Genomic DNA, 27,496 nt, shown 5'->3' with positions numbered 1-27,496 from the left:
CCCTCCATTGAAGTCTCTTCGTTTGAAACATTTGAGGGTGAAGTTCCTTCCTGGTTAGGATGCTGATCAACACACTACTTTATGTAAAATACCAAAATACCATCCCTCTCCATTTTTCATCCCACTAACTATTTTTTTTCATAGCACATACTATCAACTGAAATTTATTATCTCTTTTTATTTTCTGTCTTCTCCTCTAAAAAGTAAGCTTCCCGAAGGCTTTCTTTCTATTGCTCTCTCGTGTCCCTAGCCTCTAGAAGAATGCCTGGCATATAGGTTCTTTCTTTTTTTTTTTTAACATTGTACTTTTTTATTTTCCTCCCCTCTCCTCCCCCTCCCATCTGGTTGGTATATAGTTTCATGTAAACATGTCTCTAGGAAAGATGTTCCTGACACTATTTTTAAAAAGCAAGTTGAAGAAGAATATTATGGTATGGTTCTATTTTTAAAAAGTCTACCTATCCAGATATAATAATTGAGTCAGGATAAGAAAGGTCTGGAAGCATATAAACCAAAATATTAGCAGGGTTACTTCCTGGGAAGTGGATGATAGGATTTGGTTTTATGCTTTGTACATGTCTGTATAGTTTGCATTTGTATGAGAAGCAAGACCACTGGAAGCCTATATGAAGCTTTTGGGCAAATTAGGAAAATTCATCCCCTACCATAGGATAGAAACAGTCCCACTGGCACCAGGAGAGTGGATTTTATCTATCACTTGTCACCATTTTGAAAACACAACTGTACAACTTTACCCGTTGGCTTGGAGAATAAATATTTTTTAACATCAGAAGAAAGTTCCTTTATACATGCCCTTCCTCTCAATTTATTTTCCAGCCCATCTTTTACATGTTTTGAAAAATTCTTGACATTACAGAACCAAAGTGAAGTATATTAATAGTTGTTTTTAATATACTTTTTCATGACAAAACAGGACTAACGCTTTCAGTAATGGAATTTACTTATAGGCAAGAACTAAAATAAACAACAGACAAAAAGCTATGAAACCAAGTATGGAACTCAGTGTTAGCAGCTGAATATGGAAAACTATTACAATACCTTAATAAAAAAATCACAACGTGATAATAAAGTAATGTAGAAACTGAAAACTTGTACACTCCTGGAATTGCTGACTGCTCAGAAATTCCACAGATGGATCATGAACTGTGAGCAGCAGAAGGTGCTCTGGGTGTCCCCAGGTTAATGTTGGCAGCAGATCTAATTTAAAATTGCACTTTAGATATTTGACAGACCTCATTGATAATTTGACTCCTGATTATAGAGCCAACTGAACATTTTGGAAAAAGTGAGTTTCATGGGAACTTGCATGCAGAAGCACCCAATTAGGCCCAATAGCTTTTCCCCGGTGAAGTGCTGAATTAGGTGTTACAGGATCTGCTATAGTCACATACCATGGAGAAACAGGACTTTCGCATTTCTATTTGGTGCAGCTTGGTCAACCCCAGAGGTGGCCCCTCCAGGTCAGAGCTGAGGCACATGGATGGTGTGGGGAAAGCATGCCTTGTTTCTTGGGCTGTGTCTGTCCTGACACCTGCAAAGGTGACCAGAGAGCAGGAGAGCCTGGGCTGATAATAGATAGTCATGCCTGCCAGGGGGACCAGACAGATCTGGTCCACATGATTGGTGATGGATGGTGACATGCGAGCAATAGTAATAGCTTGCCCATTTCAGTTGTCTCCAATCTGCCTTGTCACCTGGTCCTGAGCCTTGTATTCTCTCATATGTCCTCCATTTTGCATCTACTTTTCCCAAGGAGAGAGCCACATGGGTTAGAGGGGATACATATTTTGGAAAAAGTGAGTTCATGGTGACTTAAATGCAGAGGTACCCAATTAGACCTTAGGTTGACTGGGGGTCAATTTTCCCACCGGTCATAGAGTTGCTGATATCTTTCAAATTCTCAATGATCACAGCAAACACTTTACAGATGGCACTAGTGAATCTAGCTAAAGCAATGATTCTCTCAGGACAGTTCCCTTCTGAGATATTGATGTGTGCATTATTCTCCCCATGTCTCCCGTAACTACTGTTACTACCCACCCCACCCATGAGTCTGTCCACTTCCTTCCATGTAATCTTTCAGTCACACTGGAGTATCTGGGGAGTTGGACTTTGTTAAATATTTGGTCACTGGTGGTTGTGAGTGCAAAAATTGTGAGCACAGGGTGACCGAGAAGCAAGGGGGATGAAGTGGGAAGGAAAAGATGAGATTCTGGACATGGATCTATGGGAGAATGAAACAATAAGGGCAGGGAGGAAAGTGAGGAAAATCCTCTGTCAAAGGGGAGAAAGGCAAGGAAGAGGATAGTGGAAGAAGAGGCAAAAAAGATAGGATAGAGGGTCAGCAAGTGGGAGAAGGTGTAGGATGCAACAGTTCTAGATGTTTTTGCTGGTCTAGGCCAATCCTGATCATTTCAAGCCAATATTTCTCTTAATTCACTAGAAACATTTCTTTTCACTCTAACCCAATTTCAACTGTGAACCCTTTAAGAGCAGGGACCATTGAAAATAGAAAAAGATTGCTTAGATATAATGTTTTGAACCTACGGCTCTCAAAGTGAGGTCCTTGGACTTGCATTATCAATATTTCCTGAAAACTTGTTAGAAATGCAAAATTTTCAGTCTTGAACCTACTGAATCAGTAGGGAGTGAAGCCTAGTCATCTCTGGTTTAAAAATCTGCAGTGATTCAGATACACACTAAAATTTGAGAGCTATTGCATTAAGCTCTTGGTTCATTGATTGGCCAATGTGCTCATTCTTAATGCATCTATCCTGGTTCTCCTTCCCTTCCTGGATAAATGGGAGGATCTTCCTTCTCCATTTCTTTGAACTTAGGCATGTGATTTGCTTTGATCAAGAAAATGTAAGTGAAGATGCTCTATGTTCCTCCCAGGAGCAAATGTTTAAGAGTCAGCATATGATTTTCCACACTCTCTTCTCTGGCTGTGGTGATTGTAGAAGGGTATTTTCATATAGATGTCCATGTGATCAAATCATGCAGGAATATGAAGACACCATAGTTTATTTGTCTATCCTTTTGCTACGTTGATACCAAATAAGGCCATTTTTAATTTAGACTAGCTCAGAATTAAATTTTTCAGTTATTAAAATATCTGACAGTTTGTGAAAATGTGAGTAGTTCTTTAAACTTATAAATAAAAAGTTGATTTATAAGACAAAATTATAAAAATTCTTCCAAGTTATGCTCCAGAGTCTTTAGTATTTTATTTTAGGAGACATCTATTCCTTTACCTGCTGAGCTTACTTCTAAGTGCCTGGTCTGTATTCTGACTCTAAAAAAAAAAATAGTATTTAATAAAATACTCATATTTTGAATATATTTTATGCAGCTGTTTTTAAAAAACATTATTAGAAACATCTTTGCATCTTAAGTGTACTTGTTTTGGCAGCTTTAAGTCACGATTTACAGATCTAAATCATTTTCGTAATAACTCATTGGTTTCTTATATAAATTCCAAGGCATGTCTAAGAGTCTGTCATTTCAATCCCAATCAATTTTTTTTTTCTAAACAAAATATCAGGACTTAAGAATTAATTAAGTGCTTAAACATTTAGTAACTCCTTGAAAAGTCAGTGAAGTGAAATGCCTGGAAATCATCCCCTTAATATGCTAACTAAAGCCAACCTTGAAGAATGCCCTTAGCTTTGTCAGGATTTAAGGAACATAAAAGTTATTGGGAAATATTATGAAATTTAAAAGGGAACAGAACACATGCTAATAAAACATAGGAAAGAACTCAATATTTTTGTCAGAAGCAAGTTTCCTCATAAAAAGGAAAAAGAAATATAATTTAATTTGCATGACTTTTTGTCAACTCTGGTTTATTTTGTTGCTTTTGTTTATTTATTTGCTTGTTAGGATTTGGCTGTTGGGCATTTGGACTAAGGCCTGAAGAACTCTGAGCTCCACTGCCCCTGACTTGCCAAGCGATGTAGAGAAATTGCATCTTTTAATATTTGTGAATCTTGAGACAGAGGAGATTATTATGCTACTTACTTTATAGAATGTGTTGAGAGTTTTTCTATAAACAGCTGAGCAATACTTCAAACTCCAGAGAGGAGCTGGAGAGGAGGAGAATGGGGCCAAGGAGGCAGTGTGCAAGCTGAGCAACCGTAGGGCCCCGCAGAGCTCACCTGCAGTTCTGTGCAGGGCTGGCTGCACATGTGGCTTCCTGGACACCACTTTCTCTCCACCCTCTCTGACTGCTGCTCCTCCAATCCCTGTGCTGACTCCTCTTCCTTGATCCGGGCCTGAAATGCAGAGATTCTCTAAAGACCTAGCTGCACCCTCTTTTCTTCTTGCATTACCCATGGAGCATTCTTTTTTAATCTGGAGTTTCCAATCATATTTCTAAATATTAATCAGACATCTGTCCATTCGCGCCCTGTCTGTACCCCAGATCCAACACCTCCAAAATTTAGCATGTCTTCCAACCCTCAGCCACAATGCCTTCCTCCTCAGACTCCTGTTGATTAACAGGTTTTCAGAATCTATGAAACTAGAAATGCTTTCACCTCCTTCCTCTCCCACCTCCAATCAGTGGCCCTGCAGCCCAGTCTGGCTGCAGCCTCATTTTCTGGCTATACTTCCCCTCTACCTGCACTGCGATTCAGATGTGCTACTTTTGCTCATAAAGTACATGATAAATGTCCTTGGCCCATGTTTGTTTGTCCTCCTATGATACCCTTCCTGCCTTTTCTGCTTGTTTGGATTATACCAATCCATCAAACTCCAGCTCCATTAGAAAGACATAATATACTATGTTTAGAACATAGTAGGAATCTAATAAATATTTTGGGGGCCGAATTAAGTGAAAAAGTACAAAAACTTCATGGTACAAATACAAAATGGGGATTTAATTTCATTAGCTGAGAAATTTAACGTCAAAGTAAGTTAAGTTTACTGTCTGATCTCCTTCCTCCATGTAGGCCCTTGCTTTGGTGTGCTTGCCTTGAGCAATCCTTCCCTAGATCCCGACTTAAAGAGAATTTCTATCTATCTATCTATCTATCTATCTATCTATCTATCTATCTATCCATCTATCAATATAGATACAATATCTGTATATATAGATTTTTTTTTTTTTTTTTTTACTAAAAACAACACTACAGTGAACATATTTCATGGATGACTTTTTCAAATATATCTGTAGCTTAACTTCCTAGCACTGAAATTGCTGAATAGAAAGGAACATGGATGAAAACGTTTGATACAAGTTGCCAAATTGTATCAGCTACCTTAATACCAAAAGTGTGTGAAAATGTTCAGTTTCTCTGCCCTTGGCAAAAGTGAAGACGATCAAAGTTAGATTTTTGCCATTTTTATCAATTAAAATGTTGTTTTAGTTTACATTTCCCTAATTATTTATGAGGTTGAGCATCCTTTCATATGTGTATTGGCTATTTGTATCTCTTTTTCTGCCTTTCCTGTTCATGTCTTTGTTCAATGTTCTATTTAGTTGGTCATCTTTTTCTTTACTGATTATACCTGTTCCTTATAAATTTAGGAAATTAGCCCTTTGTCTACAATACAGACAACCTACAATATAGGTTGTAAGTAATAGTGCAGGTTTACCAATTGTCTTTTGATTTTGTTCATTATTTTTTTAATTTAAAAATTTGGTAGTTAAGTTTATCAATCTTCTTTATGCTTTTTACGTTCTGAGAAAGGTCTTCTACATATAAATAGATATACTCAGTTTTCTTCAACTGTTATTATAGTTTCTCTTTCACAATTTAAATCTTTGATCTATATGAAATTTACTTTGATATAAGGAGTAAGATGGGGATTTGTCTTATTTTTTCCCCAAATGGTTCCTAGTTATACCAATTCCCCTTATTGAATAATCTTTTCCTCATTTATCTGAAATGTAGCCTTTATATTAAGATCTAGTACATGGTTAGGTGTATTTCCAAACTCTGGACTATTTAATTAGAGAAGATTTACGGGTCTCTAAACCACTAGTTTAGGAGGTCCAGCATTAGATCAGCACTACTCTAGATCCAGATCTATTAGCGGGTATACATTTCACCATCACAAAATTCAGGTGTGCAAAGATGTACCTTTGTTTTTCTACACTCGAACTTCATTTACACTTGAGCCCCCATGTCTATTCTGTGGCAGAACACTTAATTCAGCCAATTCAAGGTATCTCCATCTCACAAGAGTGAGGTTTGGGGATGGCGACAGCTCCGCTCTTATCCAGGCTTTGGTTATGGAGTGAATCTGTTTGATGGCCATCTTTTTCTTCATTTGTTTTCTGATGGTACCTAGGAGATGTAACTCAATCTGTCTGATTCTTATCACTGTGCACTGGTAGCAACTTCCGTCCCCACATGGGCAATCATTTGCTAGTTTCAGGCACCTGCGCCCTCCTTCTCGTCCCAGCACCCCTCTTAGCTTTCTCGAGCCTTTTGCAGGGAGGCCTCGGAACTCTCGGTTGCTTTCCCTTCACCGCTAAGAGGTGCTGAGTCTCTATGAAACTGTGCTCAGGCCCATCCACCTGGGCATCTCTCAGCCTTTGCCACTTCTTGGTTCTAGCCTCATGTTGAATATGGGCTACTCCAGGAAGCTTTCCACATCTCTTGGCCACACCTTGAGAAGGGAAGCAAAATTCTTCCATGCTCTCAGATCTAAAAATCTATCTGGGATTTTTCTTAGAAGTCCTCACTTCAGCACAAAGGATTTGAAATTGGGACGTGCAGGATATGGAGGGCCTTTTCTTAGGAATTCATATTAATTACTCATTGTCTTGCTCTCATTTCCTACTTCTTTCCTGCAACCTGTGAAATTTTTCTCTGGTTTTGGAGAGGAGGCAGTGGCTGTGGTGAGAGGGGGAAAATGATTTATTTATCACCCTGCAATCTTTTCAACTCCATTGTTTATACAACAAACTTTGAAGAATAAACTTGTTCAGACCACTGGATCCTGATATTCAAAGCCAAACCTTTGGAACCAAAATAATCTTTGTCTCTCAAAAGTCCAATTCGTAAAAATCAAAATATTTTGACTTTTAATAAGTTCATTTCTGTTATGAATTTTAAGAGACTGTTTTGGAACTCATGTTCTTGCTGAAGCAGGAAGAGTAATGGGCACAAAGAAGCCCTCAGGGGAAGGATGCTAGGGAGGAGCTTTTGTTAATATCTCAGAAAGTCATCTGCAGCACTGAGTCCTTGACCTGGCCCCTACACTCCTGTCTCCATTCCTGTAATCACTCCATCGGTTATGAGATCTATTTCAACTCACTGCTGACTGGGGTCCTCCCAGTTCCTTTCCTCTTCTTTTGCTTAGTCTCTACTGTCTTTTGAACTGACATCTTGCCTTCACCATCAATCCTCCTAGGGACCAGAGTCTTAGAATCTACCCCCTCCTCTTCGTCGGTGTCATCAGTTTGATTGCAGAACTGTCTACCTTCCAAACTTTTGTCTCCTGTCTGTTCTGAGAGTCTCCTGATGAATTCGCCATCTGCCTCCTGTTGCAGCTGCTGGACCTTTCCTGATCACCTGCTCAACATAACCCAGCCCTTCTGCCTGGCAGGAGGACAGAGAGAGTAGTATTCTAGTGTAAGAGGCCCAGGGGTGTGGGGTAGGTGGGTGGGGACAGAATGTGAGGAGGGCACAAAAGAGAGTTACTGCAAGAAAAGCAACATGGCAGAAGGTGGGCCGCCAAGCACCTTCGGGTTGCCCAGTTGAGCCCAGACTGGCTTAAAAGGACCATCTGTGAGTCCTTATGGATTATTGCTTTGATGTATTTCTGTAGTTAGTGATTCTTTTTCATGACATTATCCTCTTCCCTCTCATTTTATTTCCTACCCCTGAATATTCTTCAGGTCTCTGCTTCTGAGAATTTAGTCATCATAGAGATAGCTTCTAAATGTACGTTTGACCTACACATTTTATCTTCCATATGTTTTCATTTCTCTTTTCATATTTTTAAATCTCTTTATACTGCATTAAGCATAATCTCTTTAGATTTATGTCTTGGTTCACTCATTCTTTCTCCGTTCTTTGCTACTTATCCCACATATCAGGTTTTCATTTCCATGGTTATATTTTCATTTCTAGAATGAAATTTTATTCTATTTCATTCTTTTTTTTTTTTGTATCTTCTGAGTATTTTAAAATAGCATCTTGCTCTTTTATTGTTTAGTTTATATTTTACTGCCTTAATTATCTAATCTTTTGTGAAGTATATGAAGAAAATAGACTCACACAGATGTGGAATCAGAAAATGGAGGAATAATTTAAAAGCCTTTTCAGCTAATTATGTCTACCCTTCTTTGATTCTATACCCAAAACTTAACAAGTGGTAGTTTCTTAAAGGTTAATTGAAATATGGAATTCAAAACCATATCAATGAACTTTTCATACTCTGTTAAATTAAAATCTATGGTTTGTTCTGAACTTTGACTTTTTTTTTTTTTAGACAAGGCAACCCTTAGTTGACCTCACAGATTACAAGTACCTTGTCAGTTTATAATCCTTATCTTTTATTTTTGTTTTTTATTTTTTACTCCTATAGCACCTGGTCTTCCTTCGTGGTCTCCTATCCAAGTACTAACCAGGACCGACCCTGCTTAGCTTCTGAGATCAGACGGGATTGGGCTCGTTTAGGGTAGCATGGCCATAGACTATTCTGAACTTTGAATGGATTTTTTTACCCATGCTTCATTTTGCAACATTTTGCATTGGTCATTTAGAAAAGATTAGTTTATCGTATTATATAGATTTTCCAAATGTTGATATATTTAATTACATTATACAATATCACAAAATCACCACTCATCTCATCAGAGAAATCTTGAAACATTGAGAAGCTGTTAAGATTATAGGTGGATTCAAATTTTCAAAAATTCTAATTTTTGCTTGAGAGCTCATGTCATTATTTTTTTTAAGAAAATGTCTGCCAAGTACCTAAGACTGAAAAAATCAGTTTTTCTGACAATCATTGTTTCAAATAAAAATGATGTTCATGATGAAAAATGGTGGTTTAGCTTGTGATTCAAACAATTGTTCAAGTGCTTTTTCTTGAGATGCTATTATTGCACTTCGGCTAGGCACAGAGTACTTTGTGCTTACTTCTCGTTTTGACATACAAAATAGTAAATAGTTGAGTATATAAGAGTTTAAATTTAATAAAATTAATATTCTTAAGTGATTTTTTTTAACCCCCCAGCGTACAGTGGCAAAGAATGCAATGACTACTTGTACAGCCTGGTGCCACTAACTAGAGTAGTGTAAGGCACTAGCAGTTTTGCCTTCTGTTGCTTTTGCACCATTGGTGCAAATGTCAACACAAAGGAAAGAGTAAATATTCCTTCGTATTACTATGAAAATGATTTGAATTCAAGGTTTGCCTTAAAGGGTCTTGGGCCCATCAGGGATCTATGGATCACACTTTGAGAATCACGGACCACATAAATGTTTAATTTTACTCACACCCAAAACAATATTTTCATACATTATTTTTTTTGTTATTGGAAAGACCAGAAACAAACAGCACCCAGAAAAAGTAAAAAAATGAAGTGATATAGGGAATAATATACAGCACTGAAAATCAACTAGAAATAAATATATTAACATAGATAAGTCTCACAAACATGAGACTTAAAAAAGGAGAAAGATTTATGCAGTATGACACCATTTATGTAAAGTTTAAATATATAAAACAATAATATGTATTTTTTAGAGATGTATATGTATGTATAGTAAACTTGCATGGGAAAACAATGGAATGATAATTATTAAATTTAGGATAGTAGTTCCCTGTGAAGGATGGGGAAAGAATTACATTTGAGGAGGACATACACAGAGGCCTTCAAATGCATTTGCAAAGCTTTTTTTCTTGTGTGTGGTGGTCATAAGAGGTTCATTATATTATTCTTTATAACTCTTTATTTTAAAAAATTTTATAACAAATAACAGCCTATCTGCAATCATATTCTTTCAAATACTGGCTGTGGAGTTAAGCAGTTACATAGGTGAAATATTACTATTGAGACTTTAGCATACAAATATAAAGTCAGGGACTAACTTCACCATAATAGTGTCATTCTCCTTAATGACACTAAAAAAATATTCAGCTATACGGGTCTGTTTGTTTTCCTTAGAAAAAATGATGACCCAAACTCATTATTTAGATAATTTAAGATTACTTTCAAGTCATCCATTCTCATTTACAGAAAGCATCTCTCAATCTCTCCTTTCAGTTGCAGGTATGAGCCGAATGTGTCTGCTCCCACAGTGCTGCAGACCATCATTTTAGTCTCTTGATGTTTTCAGCAGTCTCAGTGGACAGAGCTCTGTGTGCATCTGCTATTTTAATTCCATCTTCAGGAGCCTCCTTGCGCTCTTGAACTTTGTAACTGAAGTGGTTACTTTGTACTATAACCTCAGCAGTCTCTGAACTTTCACCCAACCCCACCCTGTGCCCCAGCCTGTCCTTTGCAGTGGTTTGAAATTTAAAACAAATTGGCTGGAATTAGTGGTGGCAGAGACCAAAATAAATGTAATTTTCGTAATCACTTTTTTATTGTGGGGGACAACCTCACGTTTTTCTCAGGGGCTTTTATTTAAAACAAACAAAGACAAAACCTTTACAACTTTTTGCTTTTTTGAAGCAGATATCCTACATATGGAAATATATGCATAAATAATAGAGAATCTTAATTCCACTTGGATGATCCTTGTGAAAAGTTGCTCGAAAGTTGTTCAGTCTATGGATTCCTCTACTCTGAAATATATTTCTGATTTAATTATGCTGTCTGCCTGGGACACAGTTTTGAAGCCCCACTTAAACTACTTTTATTTGTTCTATACTAGTGTTGTGCTACACAGTGGTTTTCACTGTGTTATTTTTTTAAAATGATAACAATCAATTTATTAACCAATATGGTTTCAAAAAAAAAAAATCCTGTTATTCATTTGCTCTTCTGTAGACCCCTATCCCTCCCCTGCCACCTCCACCTCCGACCACACAGGGGGCATCCATTGCCTCAGAAACAGGATGCTGAAAAGAAGTTAGAGAGAAGTAATAGTGAATGGTCAGCCTTGGAATTTCAGAATAGATTCTGAAACTCACAGCAGAGATAACACTTTGAGAAAATAAGGTTTTAAGTCTCCCAAGTCGGGATTTTGAGGTTAAAAAATTCATGACCCCGAAGAATCAGAATATGAACCTTGTTGCATAAATAATACTTTAGGAATACTGTGGAGAAGAGGGACTAGGAAAAACCTGTATAAATGGAGAATACCCTGAATTGACTTTCTCCTGAGTTAACTACGATTACATTTTTTGTATCTGAACTTATGGCTCAAGACTTAAGTTCAGATGTAAAGATATAAAGAAAATTACATTATTTATGTATCTGAATTCATGAGCTGGTGTTTGTACCCTCACACATCCGATGAAACTCATCATTGCCTTTGGTGGGGAGATTTTGAGGCTGTTCCATTAGAGTGTTGTCTTCGTGAGGCTCTAAAGGAAACATTCTTGGGTCTCAATGTTGACAGTATTTTCTTCCTCTGAGCAACTGGTTTATTTTTAGTCTCAGAAACTGTGACTCATGAATCTGATTGAATTTCGCTCTTAATTTTGGCTGTGTGAAAGCACGAGTCAGCTCTGAACCCTAGCTACCTTTAGCTAATGGGTACGACTTCATGGCATGCATTTCATCTACTTACCTCACCCTGGTGACTATTCTTCCTGCCTTATTTTCCTTTTGCCATATGCCTTTACTTACTCTAAATCTGATTAGACTCTCTGGGAAGCAGACTCTAATATAGAATTTAAGACACAATGTTTATGAAGGAGTACCCTTCGGATCAACATCTGTGCAAAAGAGTGGAGAGGAATACAGATTGGGGATGGAGAGAAGCTGGGCTTCAATGCAGCTCCAGTCATGGCATCAGCTGACTGCTAGGGGAGAACTGGAGTAGAACAGCCCCTTAGAGTTGCCTTAAGTTGGGCCTGAATGCCAGGCCTTCATATGCCTCCAGTAACCGTTCATTAGATGTCAGCTGCCCCAGGAAGAAGTATGACACTGGCCAAGTGGCTCTCTGCAGCTGAGGCAATCCTTGAAGGGAGTGACAGCTGAAGGGTGTTTACCAACAGCACTCCCAAAGCTGGGGCACCGAGTTCTTCATTGGAGGGGGGCCTTGGTGTTGCATTGGTACTATAGATTGAATGTTTGTGTCCCCCCTCGAATTCATATATTGAAACTTAGTCTTAAATATGATGGTATTTGGAGGTGGGGCATTTGGGAGGTGATTACGTGATGAAAACAGAGCTCTCATGAATGGAATTAATGCCCTAATAAAAGACACTCCACATTGCTCCCTCATCACTTCTGCCAGGTGAGGACACAGCAAGAAGACCCTTGTCTATGAACCAGGAAGTGGCTCTCACCAGACATCAAATCTGCTGGCACCTTGATCTCAGACTTCCCGGCCTCCAGAACTGTGAGAAATAAATGTCTGCTGCTCACCAGGCTGTTGTAGTAGCCTGAATAAGGCAATCAGTGTCTACCACTCTTATTTAAAAAATCTAGTATATGTATTTTAAAATATTATAAATAATTTTTGGAACAAGGGCACAAATAAGTTGTTAAAAATAAGTGACCTCCATCCTTGCCCATTTATGTTGTCTCTTTATCTTAACTTTGATCCTGAATCTTTATATATGCTATTCCCTAAGACTAGAATGTCCCTTCTCTTTTCTGACTGCAAGAGTATGAAAGGAGAGGTCTAAACTAAAAGAAAATTAGATTCCTTCTTCAAGGCCCAGAATATTATCACCTTTATAGTAGAGGGTTTACTGACCCCCTCCAGGCAGAGTCAGCTGCCTCCTCCTCCGTCTCTGCTGTGCATCCCCCACCCCCACGTTACAGTGTCGTGATCCTTTTATACGGCTGATTCTCTACAGATGACTCTTCCCCTTAAACCTCGCCCCTTTTGAGTGTTCTCTTTAACACGAGTGGAGCTACCACCAACCCACTGGTGCCAGAGTCAGGGGTAGATTCCCACCCATCGCCAAGTCCTCAAGTTTTATTTCTAAGCTTCTATTTCTCCCCATTTCCAGTGCTGCTCCCTTCTTTTAGGCTCTCATTACATCTTTTGCCTGTATTATCATAATAGCTTTCTATCTTTCTCTCAGTTTCTAGTCTTGCTTTCCTAACAACTCATTCTGTGCACAGCAGCTGGAGCACTCTTATAAAATGCTGATCTAATCATGTCACCCTGTTTTAAGCCTGTCTCTAGCTCTCCCTTGGGGCCTTCCTACTGGTCCACCACACCAGCCTCACTACTCTCAGCAGGTAGTGTTTTCTGGCCACACTGGCTGTTTTGATGCCTCTGATGTGCTGTGCACCTTTTCCTCCAGGGTCTTCTCACAATCTCTTCTCTCTTTCTGGTCTGCTTTTCCTCTACCTCTCCTGTAGATTAGTAACCTCTCTGCATCCTTCAGCTCTCAGGTCCCGTATCTCTTCCTCCAAGAAGCTGCCCCTCTCCTTTCACAATCCTTTGTGCTTCTTTGTAGTCTGGTCACATGGCAATTTCATAGTTAATTAAGAATAGACGTCAACATCTTTCTCATCTACTAGAACACATATTGGGACATCTTGATCACCTCAGCATTCCTAATGCCTAGCGCAGGACCTGCACATAGGAGGCGCTTTATGTTTCGATTTACTTACTGGATAAATATGTACTTATTTACTGAGTTTGTTAAAGGCATGGCCAATTTATTAGTCATCTTTGAGCTCCCATATCCTAGCATAGTATCCGGCATATGTTGGATGCACAATAAATGTTTATTAGATGAATAAACATCTCAATCAAATTATCTGAAGGGTTGTCTTGGAGGGGGAAGGAGATATTTTTTGTGGCTGTAGAGAGAAAACCAGGCCAGGACTAAAGTTAAAAATTAGGGAAAGTCTGAATTAAAAAAAAAAATAAAAAGAATTGATGAGTAACCTAATAGGAATCACATCTGACCACTTCTATTGAATGTTTTGGGGTTCTGGAATTATGGGTAATTGAAATTATATTTTAATATTCTTTTCATGTTTTCTGAATTTCCTATAATAAATCTTATTTTCATAATTAGAAAAAAGTTATTTAAAAAAATGTGGACTGGTGATAAAGTAATGGCTCTTTGTCCCTGTAAGTGTTTGAGCAGCTGGGAATGACACCTGCCAATAACGACAAGAAAGAGACTTCTCCATGGAGGTTTGGACCCTACATGCTCTAAGATTCTTTCTGCTCTAATAGCCGATGATATTGCTAACTGAGTGATAAGTGTTGAGTCCTCTTCCTTGGAAGAACTTGGTCTAGTCTCCTTGGCTGCCTTATATTCTGCTGGTGGCTTCCTTATGCTGGAACCTCACTGTGACAGTATTGGCTACAGTGACATTTCATCTGTATTTACCTGAGATGGCTGATATAACAGCAAGATTTCAGAGACAACAATATTAACAGTGATGTCAAGAGCATGAATATGTAGGTGAGAGGTGTTTGTGTGGTAACGCATAAGATATTTCTCTGTGAAATGTTTGAGTGAGTCCTGATTAAAATGCCCTCGAATCAGTACTTAAAGCACACATACCCTAAGTATTATATTTAATGGTTAATTTTCCAAGATAGATATTTCCCAACTGTGGTTTTGATTAAATTAAAAAGATGAGCCCTATTCTGATTTCTGTGTTTATGAGCTAGTTTGGCAAACAGGATTATTATTTTTCTTTTTAAGAGATAAGACATTTAGACTAGTTCCTTCAAATTATAATAGCTTTGAATTAAGAGAGAACAAAATATCCTGGAGGAAATCTGGTTTGTAGAAGTGTTAAGGACAGTTCAACACACATAAAATTTTTCTGATTACATGAAATCCCAGCCTAGCTAGACAAAAGGGTCGTGGGAGAAAAATCTAATATAAGATAATGAAATAAGATTGATTTCTACAAAGAACATGTGAAAACAATTGTTTTGTTGTCGTAACACCTGTGTAAAAGAGTATGTGTGTGTATATGTGTATGAATGTGCACTATACTGAGAAATGTTATCCTGACAGAAGTAGACTGTTAGTTAAAAAATAAAACAAGGCAAAAAAAATTGTAAAAGAATTCAAAAGGGAAAGATTAGAATTTCCTATTATTAAGCTCCTCTCTCCCCAGTTTCCAATGAAGCCTCATGGAGTACTGTTATTCCTATGAGCAACTGAGTCTGTCCTTTGTTTACTTTACATTTTCACATGATTTGAGTACTTTATAACTCTTTAGGGTTCTCAGTACGAAAGTGAATTCTAATAATTTTACTGATTGAAAGACAGAGGAAATACATTTTCTTTCTATTCGATAGGAGCTTTAAAGAGGTTTGTCTACCAAAGCATAAGGAACTATGTGAACACAACGTGTCCGATTATTCGATTATCCTCTCACAGAAAAATGCACAAGAAAGTTCCAGGATATCCAGCTCCGCTCCCCATATACCCAGAGAGTTTTTCTTTGAAGTGGAAGAGTTCAGTATGTACTCGGTCGGGGGTGTAGAATGAGAAGAATGTCAATATGAAAAGGTTTCTGTGAGGCTGGGGTTCTCATGACAGGACCCAGGAGCTGGAGCTGGTTGTCTGTTCTGCCAAATACATGACTCTAGGGTGTTTGCACAATCTGGTAATAGAGGCGTTTGTGGAGGTGGAAACCTGTCTCATCAAAGTACTTGGAACAGAACCCTCTTCACCTAGGCATGTACCTGAAAAAACCCAGCCTTGGGGATTGTCCTACTCCTCTGAAGTTCGTACAGCCCACCACCCATTGCACCCACTCTGCTCTATGCCTCCTTCTGCTCTTCTCTGGTTCTCCAGCTTCCAACTTGGCTCTAGTCCTACTGTTGTCTCTGGTACAGTTGACCTCAAAGGTCTCTTCCGGAAATGCTCCTCTTGCTTGGTGTGGAATTCCTCCTCAGAAACCATCCTAATTTCACCCCCAGGCTCTCCAGTCTGTGACAGTGTGTGGAAGACACACCGTGTGCTCCCTACCCTCATCTCTGCCCTCTTGCTTCATTCCCCATCTAACTTCCCTGCCAGGGAAGGGAATTTAGATAAAGGGGAGCATAGGAATGGGAATACAGAGGCACTAGAAACGTGGCTTGTGTGTAGACATCAGCCATCTTTATTTCCATCAAAAGAGGGTGTGGTGGTTAATTTTATACAGGTTGACTGGCCTAAGGGATGCCCAGACAGCTGGTGAAACATTATTTCTTGGTGTGTCTGGAAGAAAGTACCATTTTGAATCAATAGGCTGAGTAAAGAAATCCACCCTCGGCAATGAGGGTGGGCATCACCCAATTCTTGGGGGCCAGAATGCAACAAACAGGTGAAGAAAGGCTGAATTCTTTCTTTCTTTTTGAGCTGGGATGTTCATCTTCTTCTGCCCTTGGACACCAGAACTGCTGGTTCTTGGGTCTTCAGACTCCAGGACTTACACAGTGACCCCTGGTCTTCAGGCCTTTGACCTTGGACTTGGAGTTACACTATTGTTTTCCCTGCTCCTCAGAACTTTGGACTTTGACTGATTTATACCACTGGCTTTCCTGGGTCTCCAGCTTGGAGATGGCAGATTGTGGGACTTCTCAGCCTCAGTAACTGTATGAACCAATTCCTGTAATAAACCTTCTGTCTAGCGCTCTATACACATCCTAATGGTTCTGTTTCTCAAAAGAACTCAGTAATATAGAGAGGGTAAGCACTCACAAGAATGGCTGATCTCTTACCTTTGAGAATTGATAGATGCATCAGAGGCATTTAAACCATTTTAATAGATTAATTTTCTTTTTACATTTGCAATATGCTTTATCGTTCACAAAAACATTTACGTACAGTTTTGATTACTGTGAAACAAACCCCTATGGAACTCTTAAGTTAATACTTACTTTTGCTCATTTATTTACATTTTTTTCTCCCATACTTTAACAGTTCTGAAATTGGGATATGTCTCACAATTAGTAGTTGTCATTCACCAGGAATGACTGTGGCTAGGTATCGCTCGAACTTGGTCTCAGCTCTGTGTTGTCACTTCAATTGAGTCAAGTGCATAGTTGACACTATGTGTGTTAATTGCTGTTTAGCAGGTTTTTAAAAATTATAATATGAATAAAAAGTTATCATATACACAGTAAAGCACTGAAACAGTGGTTTGGGATGAAATGTGACATTAGTGAGCCTAAGAGCCATCATGGAGAAATGACCACAGTTCCATATGGTCTTGCAAAACCACTTAATGTTTTACTTAAGAAAGGAAGACATCAACATGTAGATAAAGCCGTGTTTCATTTTGTTGCTGAAATTGATATAACAGAATTACCTACCCCACACTACACAAAGTACCTAAAGTCGGAAGAAAATGCCAAATTTGTCAGAACAGATAAAATATTAATAGATAATTTTAAAGTAAAACACTACTTGTTGTACTCTTATTAAGGCATTGCATCATAATTTCATTGGTAGGATATTTTCCTTCCTTAGGGGTACATCAAAAATGGGGTGTCATTATCAAGCACCTGTTAAGTTAAAAATTCTCTGCTGGATGCTCTTAGATGACATTTAAGCCTCATACCAGTTCTGCTCCATAGATTCTCATCTCCAGCCTAGAGATGAGAGATAAGTAATTTGCTCAGGTCGGTAATTTAGTTTTAGTAGTGCTAGGACTTGAATCCTCATGTGTCCATGCCCAGAGCCTGTGTCATTTTCTTGAGACTCTACTACCTCTGTAGGAATCTCCCTAATTTTTCAACTCCTTTGTCTTTCAGAGGAAACTTGGGAGGAATTGCCCCAAGAGATCTACACACTGGTGCTATTCTGGTATAAGATGACATCTTGGATTTTTCTTGGTTTTTCATCTGAAAACTTAGTTAGACTTTAGGGATGAAAATCTTAACTGGAGCAATTTAAACCTAGCATTTAAAATCCTGACTAGGACATTCATGGTGCTTATTGCTCTTCAGGGCACCTTGAGTTCAGCTCACATATTCTCTCATCTCATCTCAGAATCATTTCCTAAAATGTGAAATGCTTTTCAACCAGGTAATCTTTATTTATGCCTGAGAATAAGTCATAATAAATAGGCCCCAAAGGATCATTCTAAATTTAAAGTAGATAAGTTGAAGATGATCCAGTGACTGTCCCTCAAATCACCAGCTAAAGATTGTCTAGAAAACTCAGTATTAGAAAAATATCGAACATTTGTTTTTACCAAACTCCAGCTTCTCAAAAAATAATCAGATGAGATTCTCACACATAAACATTTATCTTTCCACAGTTATTTGTGTGGGAAAAAGAGTTGAAATAAAAAATCAAAACCACGTGAATTTCTGTCCATGGTTGTAATGGTATTCATACCAACATTTTAAAAGGTTTAAACATGTTTAGAAAAGCGGTTTCTTCTTAGATCAGCATTGGGAACGGCCACCCTCTTGGGAAAGGCCAATCTGTGGTAAACCAGCCGGCAACAGCGGTGGAAGTGCCAGAAATATCAGTGGTAAGCTGATGATTCTAAAATTCCTAGTGAAATTCCGAACACGGGAGAATTTGCCTGTATTTGGAATTACTGCATTATGGAATGAAACCAGAAAGCTCATTATTTACACTTCACACATTTATTTCCTTTTAGATCTAGTTCAAAGAATCTGAGATTGTGTTCTAAACTAGAGGCATTCTGTTAATTAAATCACAAGGACTTCGTAGCAAGTAGCGAAGATAATTCTTTTCCTCCAGATTGAGGTAGTAGAGCCATTCTCTTTCTTGGGACAAACATTCAGTGAAAACAGAGTTAGGACATTGCCAGCGTTTTACTGTAGTGCTATGAAAGGTTCAAACACGTTATTGGCATTTAAAATGTTAATAACTAATGCAATGGCACTTATTATTTTATTTCTACTTGTCAGTTACCAGTATTTTCTTTTTTTTTTTAAATTAATTAATTTTTTTGTGGTGATGTTGGTTAACGAAATCCAATAAGTTTCATCTGTACACTTTAACAGTAAGGCATATATATATTTACACTGCGTGTTCACCTGCCATAGACCAGTTTTTTCTAATCGATCAAACCAACTAGGGTTACTCACTGACTCTTAAGAATGAGCTAGTAGATTTAAAAATAGTATTTAAAGAATCATTTACAACTCTGCCTATTCTCACCCTTTTCCTACCCAGCTTCATAGGAGGAGATATCCCTCTAGTCCAAAGTGAATCATTTATCTATATTCTGAATGTATACATTAAAATTAAATTTGCCATCTGCTTCACCTCTCAGACCATAACTTCAGAATTTTCTATCACAATGACTGTCACCATCATTCATTAAGTTTCCCAAGAAAGCATTAGATATTACCAGAGACTCTGTCCTCCCCATTCCTACACTCCAGCTCCCAGGTCCATCCAATTTGCCAGTGCCTTGTTCATTTTACTAATTCGATATTTTTCCTGCATTTCCATTTCCCTCTATCTCCTCTGCTCTGACATCAGTCCAGGTCCTCATCGCCTTCCAAGAACTTCTCGAATAATCTTTTTGCTATAATTTTTGATATCCTTATAATCCATTCTCTATATCGGTATCAAAATTTTAAATGCAAATCTTCTTAAAACCTTGTAATGGTGCTTTACTACATTAAAGAAAAAGTTCAAGATCTTTAGTATGGAACCAAGCCCTTCGTGCTCCGGCCCCGCAGGCCTTTCCAGCATCACTCTGCACCATGCCCCAGCAGGCCCCTTATGTTCCACTCCTAGATAAGGACTTGGTCTTTGGCAGATGGACCATGTTCCCTCTTCCTCTTTTGCCTTTGCAAGGTGGTTTCCTCTACTAACCATGTGCTTTTTGCCCACGACGCTCCTACTAGTTCTTTAAGATGAGCTCATTCTTTTGACACCTCTGGGAAACAGGAAGGGAGCCTACGCTGAGTTCAAAGTCAATTACAGTGGTGCTTTCTCTTGTGTTTCTGTAGGACCCTCTGCAAACCTCCATCAAAGCACTCGTCATGTAGCATTTCAATTTTTGTTGTTAGGGGAGGAGCTGGGTCTTTTATTTTTGTCTCTCCAGGCCAAGCTTGATATCTCTTACTTAGTAGCTTCTCCATAAATTGCTGCAGCATAAAAGAGTTTAAGCTTTTTTTCATTACTTCTGGAAACTGCTCAAGCAAAGTTATTTTTCCTCTTTCTTTCTATATTTTAAATTTCTTTCCCTTAAGTCTAATTCATCTTTAAAATAAACAGCAAAACACTTTCTACATCATAGCCCCATTTTGTTGAAAGGATAGTCCAATTACTGCTTTAAATTCTAACCTCCTACTGATTACTCAACCCACTGAAATTTGGTTTTTACCTCATCGCTCCAATGAAATTGTTCTTACCAATGATAGCAATTGCTTCCCAATTGCAAAAGTCATTCTTTATCTCAAGTGATTATTCTCCAGGATTTCGCATGGTTGATCTCTCCCTTTTCCCTGAAAACCTTACTTATTTTGGCTCTTGTGACATTATTTCCTCTGGTCTATGACATCTCTGAACACTAGGCAGCCCATCCAGCTTGCCTTTGCTTAAATGCTGGATGTTCCAAGGAAGCCCCTGTTAGGTGTTATGGCTTATTCTCCCTGAGTAATTTCATCTAATTCCACATATTCAGTGACCATCTGTATATCCAATAAGCCCACATTTTGACTTTCAGAACTCTATTTCCAACATGTAATAACTTCTGTGACTCACAATACCTTCGAACTCTACATGTTAAAATTGAATCATTTCCTTCCTCAAACTTGGTCTCTTATATTTCCTATCCTAGTGAGTTAGTAGTAGAGTCAGGGTAACATTAAAGGGGTCGACTACTTGTAATCTTTCTCCAGGTTTTTATGCTAGACTACACAGTTAATAAATGTCAAGGAAAGATATTATCTTTCAAGTTAGCTTTTGTATTAGTTATCTGTTGCTATGTAACAAATTACTACACATTTAGAGGCTTAAAACAGTATATATTTATTATCTCGTAGTTTCTGCGGGTCGGAAGGCCAAGCATGGGTCCTCCTCTCAGAGTTTCACAAAACTGCAGTCAAGGTGTTGGCTGAATCTGAGCTCTTATCTGAGGCTTGGGATCCTCTTCTAAGTTCACTGATTGTTGGCAACATTTCTTTACTCGAAGCTATAGAACTCATAGCAGCTTGCTTATTCAAGGCCAGTGTGAGAGAGAGTCTCTGACTTGTTCACCCTCTTTTAAAGGGCTCATCTGGTCAGGCCCACCCAGAATCATATCCTTTCGATTAACTCAAAGTCAGCTGATTAAGGACCTTAATTAAATTTACAAAATCTCTTCACTTTAGCCAGCTAATGTAACATAATCATGTGAGAGACCATCCTGTCCCTTTTGCCATATACACTATTAGTTAGAAGCAAGTTATAGGTCCCACCGCATTTAAGGGGAGAGGGTTATACCAGGGTCATTGGGAGTCATTCTAGAACTCTGCTTACCACAGCTTAATTCTAAAAAAAAAAAAAATAGGTAATGGCAAAAACCAATACAAGTTTGTAATTTGAAAGAATTAAAAGATCGACTATCCAGAAAAATTATAGAACTTTAAAATCTCAAAGTTTAATGGAAGTGGCACATATTTTGAAGATGGGAGCAAATGGTTTTCTATGCTTATCCTAGCTTACACTTACTGCCTTGGGCAGGAGATATATCAAAGTATCTAAACTTTAGATCACATTATATGAACCTAAAAGGAATCATCAGATAAGTAGTTCTAAAAGATAGACATTTAATTACATAACTGGCTTAACTTGAGAACCATTTTACCATGTACTAGCCTCATTTGCGTTAGGAAAGAATAAACGTAATTATATGTCTTTAAGTAAGTTATATGGTTTTCCTCAGTGTTCATTAATTTGACTTTTCCTAAGGGATTTTTTTCTTTCTTATAATACTTTTGAGACTGTGTTTTTTGTTGAACTGCCTATTCTTTCCTTAGGATAGGTAGTTCAGGTACCTTTTAAAGTTGTTTTCTTACAATGTACAATGACATATCTACAGAAGTTTCCAGATCCCGACTCTCCCCTTTCTGGCCTCATACCATCCGTACTTCCTTTTTCTATATTCATTACACAGATGTTCTGGAGTTAATGCAAACACCTTTAGGATATGAAATGTACTAAGAATTCTGCCACTTTTAGGTCTTGCTTCTTAGGGAAAACTGTTCCACTGGTATTTGGTAAAAAGCAACGTGACTTAGTGAATTTCTCTCTCTTTTTCTCTCTCTCTCTCTCTCTTTTTCTCTCTCTCTCTCTCTTATCATTGGCAATGATAATGCAATGCCCATTGTCTGCATTCGGTGTGAGGTCGGCTTGCAGATCCCTACAGATATGTGGTTACTTCTCTGCTTTCCCTCTCTTTTGCTTGGGCAACTGCCACATTGATGCACTGGAGCCACTCTTCTGCATTCTTCTCGTCCTTGGCCTTGAAAACATAAGTTTTATTGTCTGTGAAGATTTCGAAAGCCCGAGGGAGAGAGCGGTCTCTCCGTTTCCTGGCCACAACTTTCACACTCTGTACTTTGCTGAGTTCTATCGGGGAGTCATCAGGATCGTCTTTCTGGAATGCAGATGGGAAGGAAAGAACATGAGCTGGCTCCCAGGGTGTGGCAAGATCCCTAGCTGCTAGAGAATTTTCCAAGAAGAACAGAACCCTTTTATTTCTTGTGACTCAAGACCCTGGTTATTTTGGGGGCTAAGGCCTCAAGGAGTCATTAGAACAATGGAAGGAAGATGGAATTGGCCTTTTGTTATAATATAAATTGGCACTGGTATCATAAGATAGACAATCTATAGAAAAATACAGTGAGATTGGGGGAAATTGCTTAATTCATATTTCTTTGATTTTGTCATTTTTATTGATATTAATATGGTATTAATAGAGCAAAACATAACAATACAATTTAGAGTATTACTAACTCAGAATTTGAGATAATTTGGGTAGCATGAAATTGAATTTTCCTTTGTATTATCTCTGAGAAAGGGATATTAATTGAGTCAACAGGGTGCCAATGTTTAAATAGATCAAATCGTTTAGAAACTTTCTGGAGCTTTGGAAGCATGATTTGTCTACAAACATGAAATGAAGGAATATTTAATGATTTACATTTCGCTTCATCCAAGCAGAGGCTTAAGAATTTCTATAACACAGGGGCATCACAGTGGGCTAACAGCAACAGTCTTAAGGGATCACATACTTCTTTAAAGCAGTTTCAGTCTGACATCTCTGAATCCTTTTTGCCTACTGGAAGATGTACCTGTGGTTGAGGATCTTGTCAATTATCCTTTCTCACCTACCCTACACCATCACTCTTCTTTCACTTTGCAATGGAAGGACATCCTTCTCACTCATCCCAAACTTTCTATATATGCGACTTGGAAAAATCTCAAGAGCATCAAACAATCAAACAAGCAAACAAAGAAAAAAGCAGTTCAGAATATTGATGCCAGGGAAGCATCCTTCGACAAGGCAACATAATTATTCCTCATCTATTTCATTAAGAGATGCATTTCCAATAGCGTTTCACCTTTTAATGTTTAATAACTATTTGTTACATTTGGTATATAAGGTTTTTCATAAATGATATAATTTTTTTTAAAGATAAAAATAAAAAATCTCAATATTTAGACTAATGGTCATAAGAAATTAAAATAGTTAAATTTCAATTTATATACATAGTTTTACTGCAGTGCAAAATGATAGGGCGATCATGATAAAATGCTATGAGAGAAGTAGAACAAAAATATGATTTCAAGGAAAAATGAAATGATGCAAACATTTCTGTTAAAGAGGAAAGAATTTGTATATTATTTTAAATGGATGACGTTGGGTGTCAAATTGCTATGGTATTTTATCCCTTTCACCTTTTTTACCTATCCCCCAACCTCCTTCTCATCTGACAATTATCAGTTGGTCCTCTGTATTTATGAGTTTGTTTCTGTTTTGTTTATTTTGGTTTTTTAGATTCCACATATAAGTGAAATCATATAGCATTTGTCTTTCTCTGTCTGACTTATTTCACTTAGCATAATACCCTCTGGGTCTCGAATGGTTACATTTAAAGGAGAAGTGTGATCTTTTTATTTTAAAATGACCACATTTACAGTTCAACAGAAATTACAGTTTGTGCAACTGTGAAAACATCATAAAAGTGTTGATGTAACTTAAAATGCTACAAGGTAGTATGTAGATTTTCCAAAATTCTCTTAGGGGATATGCAAGGTAAAGTTTGAAGATACCTGCACCAGGTAATATTTTGTTAGCTTAATTTGGTTTACAGTAAGTATCTGAAAGTAATAAATTATATTTCTTTGAAATGCTCTATAGTACAGAAATCGGCATATGGAGAAACTGATGAAGAAAGAAATATTGCCATAGTTATCTAAGGAGGGACAGTGAATTAACCAAGACAGGAAGTCAAAGAACACCATTGCCTAACTGGTTGGCTGAGATCAAGACCTTAAGAATGCAAAAGTAGAAAGTTACACTACAGACTTTCATTCGTTATTTTAAAATGTACATTTTCCTCATTTATAAGAAAAGCCTTTTATAATGTGACTGAAGTTTCAACTGGACTGCTGACCACTGCTAACTGACTATGCCCCTGGGAGTGAGAGAGGCGTTGTTTTGGTCTTCATACAATCTCATATTATTTCTCAATATTTGAGCCACATGTTCTGGAATATCAAACCATTATTCCTGATAAAGATGTCAAACAAGTTAGCCAATTATAAAATAGTTTATAATCTAAACTTTATTAAAAACTTCTGAATCAAGAAGTATAAAGGTGATTTACTTGAGTTCAAGAAAAACATTCCGGTGTACTAATTGCTTTGTCTCAAGGGATCTGCGAAATTGCTACATCTTAACTTCTATTCCTGATTTCTTTACTAAGAACAAGAAATTCAGACGGTCATCTTAAACACTTTAAAAATACTTCAATGTAAACCTATGCTAAAAAAATAATGTTTCTTTAAAACTCCAATAACTGTCTAAATTGAACACACTATTATATTTCCCTTTCAAAAAGATCTTTAGCCACCAAAAAGTCCATCTGTGTATTTTATAATACACACAGATGGAGAAAGTAACATGAGTTTAGAGTAGGTGTCACCAAAGTTTTTTTTTGTTCAAAAAGTTAACATGATTTTATTAATTAAAATAGCACTGATCAGAATTTGTCATAATTTGGATACACCATATTTGATTCCTGTTGAGTAATAAATTCAAATACATTTTATAGTGAGCACTCTAAAACTATAGTGCACATATTCTGAGTGCATTGTGTTTTTTAAGTAATTTAACACCTTTTATTAATTAATTCAGATACAGTTTGGTTTGTCACTGGCTCTGTATTTAAGTATATGCGAGAATCAGTATAGTGTACTCACTTAAGAACATGCTTTGGTGTCATACTGCCTGAGACCGGGCCCAGTTTTACCCTTCCTCACCTTACTGGCTCTATCCTTGGTCAAGTCAATTAGTCTCTTTGAGCCTCAGTTTCCCCATCTGTAAAATGGCAATAATAAGAATGCTGACCTCAAAGGATTGTCTGAGGCATTCTAGTGTGGCATATAAGCACTGATAAGCTATTATATTGTATTTCAAAATACCCAAGTAGGTCAAGATTTCATTCTCTTGATCTTGAATCAGTAGAGTTTAATGATAAATAAAACCAATTTGAAAAGAAGGGGATAATTTTGCATTGTTGATGGGAAATAGAATGCTATTTCAGAGGTTTCTCACTGAAAATTCAGAATACAGATATTTACTGAGCATCCTAGTTCAGATCAAAAATTATATTAAATGAATATATATTAATTCTTTTAGAATCCTATTTTATTCTTTAAGTGAATATTAAATGAATGAAAGCTTAGTAATTTCTTTTGCTAATCAGAATTGAACTTCGTTGACTACAAATTTACTTAAAATAAACTGGCTTTTACTTCTTCCTCAGGTTCCCACCTCTAAATATAGCCTATAATTATGAAAGAAATCAGAATCAATATCATAAGCCATAAATTTAAGTAGGTGATCCACAAGGAACAAAAAGCAGTGTGCCAGTCAAGAGCATGGAGCAATCCTTCTGTAGTTCATCTCCTAAAACTTAAGTCAACAACAACCAAAAAGTTCCCATAATAAACCGAAGAGTGATAGTGAACCAACTGACAAAGAACTGAACAGAATGGACAAGTGAAGGGAACATATGTAAATGAAGGGAACGTATGTAAAATGACATTGTAAAATGGAGAAGAAAAAAAATATTGGCATTTTAACTCACAACAAAATGCCTAGCTGGTTGCCACTGGCTTAAGATCTTAAAAATTCAAGTGTGAAAGATGACAGAAGAACTTACAGACTTTCCTTTTTGAAACAGAAGTTGATTTCCAGCCAGTGTGAAATAACGAGTTTTCCACCGTTTGATGAACTTCCATCTGACCTGCTTCTCTTTAAGTTTTCCTTCCATGAGAGGCTGGCCGTCTTGATTTACAACTGTTGAAGGTAACAGAATGGTCAAGCATTTATTTTCCATTTTTTATTTGGCAAGTGATCAAAAGTCAGAATTGTCCAATGAACCAGAACTCAGTAAGCGTATTTGGAAAGTGGGCTAATAAATTATGAATTTGGTTAACTTCTCCCCCTTCATCTCTAAAAGAATGCTCAATTTAGATAGGATGACGGGAAAGTGTTGAAAGCCCTTATCAATATTTTCAAAAGGAATATAGTCCACAAAAAGAGCATCTGGTAAGCAGTTTCTAAGATTTATCCAGATAGCCAACTTTCTCTGTTTCTTAACTCTTTTGTTTCGTGATTTTCTGTTCACATAAACTGCTTAGAAATATAGCTTCATAAATAATCACGATCCACGTATATTTAGCTATTTGGCAGCAAAAGTCAATGCAGTGCTCCAAAAGACATGTTGTCCTAAAGCCATAACAGCTGCAGAGGCAAATTTACCCAGCTCTTTTGAACATGTTATTTCCACTCTCTGGAACACACATACTCTCTCTTCACTCTCCATATTCCCATCTTCGCTTAGTCAACAACTAATCATTTCATGTTTCAATTCAAATGTTGCTTCCTTTGGGAGACCTTCCACAAACCCAGACCAGAGTGGCTTCACCTGTTATGTATTCTCATAGCATCTGGCATGTTTCTTTTATAGCAGGCATCATCATTTGTAGATTGTTGTGGTGTTTGTTTGATTAATATCTTTCTTTCCTGTTCAGCTGAGCTCTGTAAGGGCAGCGTCTTTGCTTTGTTCACTGTTATATCACTAGGCATCTAACATGGTGCCTGACAAATAGTAGGGAGTCTATAAATATTTATTGAATGAATGGATTAATTTGACATCCAAGCAGACTTTTTATGATTACATGTAATCATAGA

General features: G+C 37.5%; 1 protein-coding gene and 1 pseudogene across 8 annotated transcripts in view; both read right to left on the bottom strand.

The window, feature by feature from the left end:
* Positions 1-8,556: 8,556 nt before the first annotated feature.
* LOC120599170 (uncharacterized) lies at positions 8,557-8,675 on the bottom strand (annotated as a pseudogene).
* Positions 8,676-22,348: 13,673 nt separating this feature from the next.
* The window catches only part of VEPH1 (ventricular zone expressed PH domain containing 1), a 184,503-nt gene continuing 179,355 nt past the window's right edge, over positions 22,349-27,496 (bottom strand). For all 8 annotated transcript variants that reach the window (XM_039857868.1, XM_039857870.1, XM_039857869.1 and 5 more), the window contains 2 exons: positions 26,463-26,599; positions 22,349-22,666 (listed from right to left, as the gene is read on the bottom strand). In XM_039857868.1, coding sequence (XP_039713802.1) covers positions 22,430-22,666; positions 26,463-26,599 — 374 coding nt within the window. In that variant the 3' untranslated portion in view covers positions 22,349-22,429. The remainder of the gene's footprint in view (positions 22,667-26,462; positions 26,600-27,496) is intronic.

The sequence above is a fragment of the Pteropus medius genome, unplaced genomic scaffold (genome assembly GCF_902729225.1).
Source record: "Pteropus medius unplaced genomic scaffold, Ma_sr-lr_union100, whole genome shotgun sequence".
NCBI classification, from domain to species: Eukaryota; Metazoa; Chordata; class Mammalia; order Chiroptera; family Pteropodidae; genus Pteropus; species Pteropus medius.
This window is presented reverse-complemented; position numbering and strand designations above follow the sequence as displayed.